The sequence below is a fragment of the Ooceraea biroi genome, chromosome 3 (assembly GCF_003672135.1).
Source record: "Ooceraea biroi isolate clonal line C1 chromosome 3, Obir_v5.4, whole genome shotgun sequence".
Taxonomy (NCBI): Eukaryota; Metazoa; Arthropoda; class Insecta; order Hymenoptera; family Formicidae; genus Ooceraea; species Ooceraea biroi.
This window is the reverse complement of record NC_039508.1, coordinates 4,563,874-4,570,442: the sequence shown is the minus strand read 5'-3', so window position 1 is coordinate 4,570,442 and position 6,569 is coordinate 4,563,874. Positions and strand designations below refer to the sequence as shown.

Sequence of the window (6,569 nt, the reverse complement as noted above, 5' to 3'; positions counted from 1 at the left end):
AAAATGATTGTATTCTTTAAATAGTGCACAAGAGAAGTGATAATTTAATTGAATAGCATTATTTGAAATGGTGCAGTATGTGTTGCTTAAAAAATGATAATGCCAGCCACGTATATTAAAAAATGTAAGTTGTTGGTGAAAATATCAAGTCAAGTCATAATTCATTAGCAAGTTTTCACTTTTCGCATTTTTCGCAATTAGATTTCTCGAGATACTATAATAAATCAATTTGATTGTCTTTCAACAATGATTAATACACGCAAGATCATATTTTTCATGAAAATTAAAATTGCTGCAAGTATAATTATTTATTGCAACCGATAATACACACGAGAGTTTCGTTCATTCCGTTCATTCGAGTTAGCAATTTCTTTCAATTCACGAAAGGAAATTCCGTTTGATCGAGAGCTACTCAATAACATGTTTTTGTCTTATTGCAAACAATTGAATTCTATCGAAGATTGTCCTTGTCAATGTCTAGACATCATCGATTAGCAAGCAATACGGATATGTAACCGGCTGATGTCTTGATTATCTGAAAGCAAATTAATACGTAAAGCAGTGATGCCAGAGATTAATGATGAAACAAGAACATTTATCTCGAAAATACTTCATTATTCCAATTTAATATTCTACGACGTACATTATGCAAATGTTTAAGTAACAGTAACAAGCAGTCTTACGCTACAGAACATGGATAACGTCATGGGAAATATCCTTCCTGCGGTAATATAAAGAGGCTTGTCGGCGCGAATCATTATTAGCATCAGGCTTCTGGCCTCTTTCGGTTTCAGCAAATACCAAGCGTAGTCATATACCGCATAATATATGCCCTCACACTGTTTACATATTATCTAAGTAAGCATGCGTTTAAATTTCACGTGGAAGATGGAAGATACATTATCAACTGCTGATTTAATTTATGAAAAGCTAGACTAAAATGCTAATTACCAGTCTTTAAAAAGAGACTGATATGAAATATGTAGAAAATTAAGATATACATTGATGATACATAATTTACATTTAACATTTTGCAGTACAAAATATCTAATCTGCAAATTAGAATAGGAAATGGATGATGATACCTTTGCGATGAGTGTTTCACCGACTACGCAGTAGAGGCACATATGAACGAATGTATTAATGAGTACCGAGACGAGCCAACATATTCGCGGGAAGGAAACATTGCCACCCTCATCAATGATCTAGACGTATTAACATATGTTTGCACACGTAATTACGCTCCTTCTTCTTTCAAGCTTTAAACTTACGCTAATTATCAGAAAGCCTTGGAGACAAAACAATATAGTAAAATACACTAACAGTGCCAGGAGCATCAAGTTGAATGTATTCTCGATGACATCGACGGATCTGTAGAATGTAATTTCGTAAGATAAAAAATACGGTCTCTAAGATCGTCACCCTGCTAACTCAGTCACCCCATGTCGACAACAATTTAACGTAAGGGAACTCGATTAGCAACCTGATGAGACGCAGGTGATCCTGGACGTTCGTGGACAATCCAACGTTGAAATCTTTGAAACCTTGCAGATTGAGTAATCGCGCTTTGAGGATCTCCATCTGCGCGCATATGTGAAAGATGACTATCCCCATGAAATTGTCAGTCGCGGTGTAGGAGAACGCACACATCACGACGGCTATGGCTTGGGCGACGAACACGATCTCGAAATACGGGCTCTCCGTCGTATCCCGCAAGTAATACGTTTGCAGCAGCAACGGTTTACCCGGTTTATCGGTGATGTTTGTCAGGTATCTCATGGAATACCCGAAACACGGTGGGATGACGATGATAATGATCTCTAGGATCATTATGATGCATCCAAATACGACAATCCATCTGGCAATCCTCGCCTGTCTTATCATGGTGTCGCGCTCCTCTTCCGTCTTCGTCCTAATCCAATCTGCCACGACCATGTTTACGATCGGCGTGAGATCTTGATAAAGTAGAATGCATACGTAAATTATTGTTGTTACTTTTATGAATCGTAAGCGCATAATTAATCTACAAGTGATGCGATGTGTCGCAATTATAGTAATAATAGTTTGATTATTACAGAATGATTACAGCATCAATCTTTACCTTCCTTTCGAGACCACATGATGATGATTTTCAAGGCAGCTATTGAGCAAGGTAACGTGACTTGCAGATTGTCTATGATCGCCATCATGTCGCCCCAGACCCTCATCAGCGAGATGTACGCGGGTATGACCGACACGAGAATCATTGTGGTGAAGATGATGAAAGCTCGTAGGTTCGCCAAGAATCTTTGTTGACGATTCAATCTCTCGTCGGGCCATAGGCCGAGGATCTTCAGAGTGAAACGGTTTATCCCAATAGCCCATTCTAAGTCTGGATCATCACGATATCATTACTGCTAAATGTTTGCAAACGCAACTCCTATTTATTTGATTTACAACGACGCGTCACAAATTTGTCGCAAAATTAAATGCAATTTTCTTTTATATTTTCTTTATATTATCAAGAATAATCAACCACACCTGCATTTTCGAAAGAGTTGTCCATGTCCGATTCTACATGAAGACTGACATGCGCGCCTCTCTCTTTTTTTTAATTTACAACAATCGCCATTACCACGCAGAGGATAATTACGCTTGTTCACTTCCGTGAACCACATGTCGAGATACAAAAGTATGGGATCTCATAAATATCTGAGGAAGATGCCACACGTGCCAGAACCGTGTACTCCATTTTACCACAGTCGTGAATCCAACTATTACGATTCTTCGAACAAATAATCGAATTCTTACAGGCCGCTGCTAGCTCATAAATTTCTAAACGAGTGCAGTGGCCCTTCACACGTTTCGCCTTTTATTATTAATTCATCCTCTCGCGCATTTTGCGCGCAAGAGTTCGCCTCCTTTCTGCTCGCAGTGCGAATTTGACGAAGCAGTTAAGGGAACTTTATAATTGTGCAAAAAAATCGACGAAGTTTCGCTATTAGCGTGCGGTGCATCGCTAATAGCGCATTGTTATAGCAACGCGAAAAAGACAACGAACACAAGAACGAAACACAGAGAAGTACTGAGGAGACTAATGAAGTCGACTTCAGTGACTCAACAGCACTGTGCACTAGAACTGTGCAGTTCACGCGCCACAGTTGTCTCGTCGAATTCAATCTTGCATCTCCGTTAATTATCCTTAATAATTAAAATTTAAATTTACACGCACGAGACGGGCAGCGTCCCAACAAAGATGTAAAGCGGGACAATATATTTACTTCAAGATCAACAGAGGCTGAGAAAGGAGAAGAATAAGAGGAAGGAGTAGCAAAAGAAAAATTGGAATAAACCAAGACCCAATTTCGTAAGAAATATTCAAGTGCTATTTTATTATTAATTTAAATGATGTTATACAGTGCATCAGTGACGTCTGATACATTGCTCACTATCGCGTGCGATTAACTAATTAGATAAATATAAATCTACCCTGCGCGCATGAGTATTCGCATGACCGACAATTGAAACTGCAAGTGCACACGATGGAGCTGGATTTCTTGCGCATGCACCTGCAAGCGCGTCCTAAGGTGCATCCAGTTATCATCTGTTACGTACAATTTAAAGTATTTCCAAGACTTTGACGATACACAGCAAATCCCCGAGTCTGCACTGGCCTATACGAATGCACATACGTGCACCGAGCAAAGAGTTATTCACCTAATAACCTTTCCGTCGGCAGACACTCGACAGAATCTGTTCTCGCGTTTGCTTACCTGGCGACGATAGTCTACATCATTCTACGTCCATTGTACGTTCTGTGAACGTAGAAACGTCTTCCGTGCTGAGCGCTCATGAGTTTGAAGTTGCGCGACGGAAGCCCGAGCCGACGGCAGTCGCGTCGTTGATTCGATATATCGCTTTCGCTCCGGAGCGATGAGTCGCCGTGCCCTACAGGCTACAGGGACGTCAGGGACACCGATCAGCGGGTGAAAGGTCGTTCCCGCTGTCACGTGTTACGTGGAATTAAACGCTGACATCCGGACTCCCATATCAGTTAGATGACGGCGCGGCGCCGTGGGTTGTCGGGTCATGGGGGCCTGTCTCGGCCACTGCTTAGCGAAAGTCACAGACTCCTTGCCGTACAGGTTAGAATCTGCCCAAGTCCCACGGATCAGGTGATCGACGTCGAAACCCTTTCGCGGGAATGTTTGTTCAGTTCGATTCTCTTAAGAAACTTAAGAGTATACAGGTGCACTTGGTGGTAACTCAGAGGTGTAATTGATAGCCTCACTGTGTTGATGTGCAGCTGAGTCACAGCTGAGTTTGGGAATGAAGTTGCGCGGTTTTGAGCTCGTTAAATTTAGATTCTTGAATGAAACCTTATTAGTTGAGTTTTTCTTGTTATTTAATATACACATTATGGATGTCAGAAGAGAATACATTAATGATACTACAATAATTATACTGTATGTTGATGATTCTTTTGTTTGATGCTTAGGTTCTATCAGGGACATACCAGAATGTCTTTCCAAGGAGAAGAACAAGTTGAGGTACATATATTCATTCATGTTCCTTTTGCACGCTGATTCTTGTTAGTGCAAATAATTTTGATGCCATTTCCCGTGTAGTTTATGGATGCTGAGAGAAATGAAGACCAAAGTAAAGGATCAAAAAGGTATGAGACAGCCATTTTGCAATTTTCACTCGTAATTTCAGTACATGATATTAATATTACGTTTCTTTGTCACGCTTACTGGATAGTCTATTATCATTTCTGTCTTTAAAAAAATTAAAGGTAAAAATTAAAGGCTTTGTATTGCCACGTTATATATTATGCTCTGATGCTATTATTTCTGCTTAACAAAGGACAATTTATATACTTGTAATATATTTGAATTACAGAAAAAAGGAGTTCCAGTGAGTTTGGAATTATTGGAGGAAGGATCATGGTCAAGAGGTGGAAACAAGTATGCCAGATTGAGTTCTAGAAATGATGTTTCTGCAAGGTACATTATGCTAGTAACGTATTGAGTCGATCAGTTGTGTGGCGATCTCCCGCTATAAAAGTCAACCAATTTCTTTGCATTTTCGAATTCTTTATTCGTCTAAATAACTTTTCTCATATACAACTCCTTGACTTATCTGATACATGATGTCACCATATCTTTTGTAAAGATTAAAAAATTATTTAGCTCTGGACTAGATGCATCACTCCAAGTTCTTGACGCAAGAACCTTGATGAGACAGCAAACGAATGTTTCTTCCACTCCAGGTTCGTCGCTGGATCTTGAGTGGGAACACGAAGGTGATTTATATCTCGTTGTATTTCCTCCAATTGTTGCAATTAACAAATTGCGTTTGTGCAGGGATGCCTCTGCCGATCATGGGGGATGAAAGAAGAGAGATGGAGGGGTCTCTGTCGCAGACGTCAGTCAACAACAGCCAACCCTCCAGCCTGACGGCGTCGCCTTGGTCTAGGGTTTCGAGCCCGAACAGTTTGGAGTGGGATCCAGTAGAGCCAGATATGGTATGTGTCGACATGGAGACTGAACAGCTTCTGACTGAGATAGAGAGATTAACCGACAGAGCTCTAAAAGAGACGGGCGAATGGACTGGCGCTGACGCCAGCTGATAAATGACTCGGTTGTAATTTCAAAGGGGAATTGTTTGTATTTTTGTATCATAAAAGTTCATCGCGTCACAAGTTGCAGATGCCCTATACTTTCGGGAGACGCACAGACGTCACATTATTTCGATATCACTTTCTTCGAACGATATTAATCATGTTTATATCATTTCAAAGATATATATATATATATTGTACAACTTAGGATATGTAGAGTACACGGAAATCCGATATGGATACCTGTGTTGTGTAATGTACCTCGTAACAATCTGTAATGTGAGTGAAAGAGGATTGGTAGATGTGCCGAGCTACCAAATGAGGAAAAACCGTTTTTCAGTATACGCGTATACGTACATTTATAATAATTTATATAGACAAAAGAGAAATGTTTTCTTTTCGATTTTAGATAAAACACTTGCTCGTTTAGGTGGAATTGAGCTTTGTCACGAGCAATATTTAACACTAGTTTGTCATTTTCAGTGCTTTTATCTTCCGTAACTCCCATGCGACAATATATACATAAATTATTTTTAAGAAAATGGAATCTCCCGTGCCACCGTATACTGTAAATTTTCGGTACGCGTGTGCATTTAGGACACCGGTCTCCTCGTGTCAAGTAATATAAAGAATAGATTATTCTGATTACGCACACATGTATACAAAGAATTGTATTACATCATATTTTTTTATATAATTTTTGAGCTACTAGTAAAATGATATTAGATTAATTTAACTAGTCCATGCAGCTTAAACGTGAATCGACAGATCTGAGTGATTAAAAGAGAAATATATAATATGTAATGTAATGCAAATGTACAAAACTGTTTCCAATAGAAACGAATTATTTTACTGTAATGAAGGGCAGGCAAAAGTATCTGAAACAGTCACTGAATGTAAATGATGAATGTAGAATGCCTTAACATAGATAATAAAGATTATGAAGTTTGCTATAGTTCACGGATAC

General features: G+C 39.3%; 2 protein-coding genes and 1 long non-coding RNA gene across 5 annotated transcripts; 2 read left to right on the top strand and 1 right to left on the bottom strand.

Annotated features, from left to right (window-relative positions):
* Window positions 1-289: 289 nt before the first annotated feature.
* LOC105275073 (odorant receptor 43a) lies at window positions 290-2,812 on the bottom strand. 2 transcript variants are annotated; one of them, XM_020030948.2, is made up of 7 exons: window positions 2,521-2,812; window positions 2,102-2,371; window positions 1,484-1,955; window positions 1,272-1,371; window positions 1,086-1,205; window positions 644-839; window positions 290-535 (listed from the first exon to the last, which is right to left on the bottom strand). In XM_020030948.2, the coding sequence occupies exons 1-6, from the start codon at window positions 2,543-2,545 to the stop codon at window positions 657-659; spliced, it is 1,170 nt and encodes a 389-aa protein (XP_019886507.1). In that variant the 5' UTR covers window positions 2,546-2,812; the 3' UTR covers window positions 290-535; window positions 644-656. The 2 variants fall into 2 exon arrangements, with proteins under 2 accessions (XP_019886507.1, XP_019886488.1); XM_020030929.2 differs by having other exon boundaries at window positions 684-839.
* Window positions 1,127-1,642, top strand: LOC113561724. Its single transcript, XR_003406397.1, has 3 exons — window positions 1,127-1,233; window positions 1,326-1,461; window positions 1,552-1,642. It is a non-coding gene; the product is annotated as an uncharacterized LOC113561724 (long non-coding RNA).
* Window positions 2,813-3,254: 442 nt separating the features above from the next.
* LOC105274977 lies at window positions 3,255-6,563 on the top strand. 2 transcript variants are annotated; one of them, XM_020031004.2, is made up of 7 exons: window positions 3,255-3,346; window positions 4,478-4,529; window positions 4,608-4,654; window positions 4,741-4,774; window positions 4,882-4,985; window positions 5,172-5,284; window positions 5,346-6,557. In XM_020031004.2, the coding sequence occupies exons 2-7, from the start codon at window positions 4,500-4,502 to the stop codon at window positions 5,609-5,611; spliced, it is 594 nt and encodes a 197-aa protein (XP_019886563.1). In that variant the 5' UTR covers window positions 3,255-3,346; window positions 4,478-4,499; the 3' UTR covers window positions 5,612-6,557. The 2 variants fall into 2 exon arrangements, with proteins under 2 accessions (XP_019886563.1, XP_011329850.1); XM_011331548.3 differs by lacking the exon at window positions 3,255-3,346 and adding an exon at window positions 3,528-4,124 and having other exon boundaries at window positions 5,346-6,563.
* Window positions 6,564-6,569: the final 6 nt, after the last annotated feature.

Bases quoted from the DNA above. Each gene is read 5' to 3' on its own strand.
- LOC105275073 (XM_020030929.2), bottom strand. From the start codon at position 2,545: ATGGACAACTCTTTCGAAAATGCAG. The intron at 2,372-2,520 runs GTGTGGTTGATT...GTGATGATCCAG, and splicing joins CAACTCTTTCGAAAATGCAG to ACTTAGAATGGGCTATTGGG. The intron at 1,372-1,483 runs GTTGCTAATCGA...TACATTCTACAG, and splicing joins GATCACCTGCGTCTCATCAG to ATCCGTCGATGTCATCGAGA.
- LOC105274977 (XM_011331548.3), top strand. From the start codon at position 4,069: ATGGGGGCCTGTCTCGGCCACTGCTTAGCGAAAGTCACAGACTCCTTG. The intron at 4,530-4,607 runs GTACATATATTC...TTTCCCGTGTAG, and splicing joins AAGGAGAAGAACAAGTTGAG to TTTATGGATGCTGAGAGAAA. The intron at 4,986-5,171 runs GTACATTATGCT...AAAATTATTTAG, and splicing joins AGAAATGATGTTTCTGCAAG to CTCTGGACTAGATGCATCAC.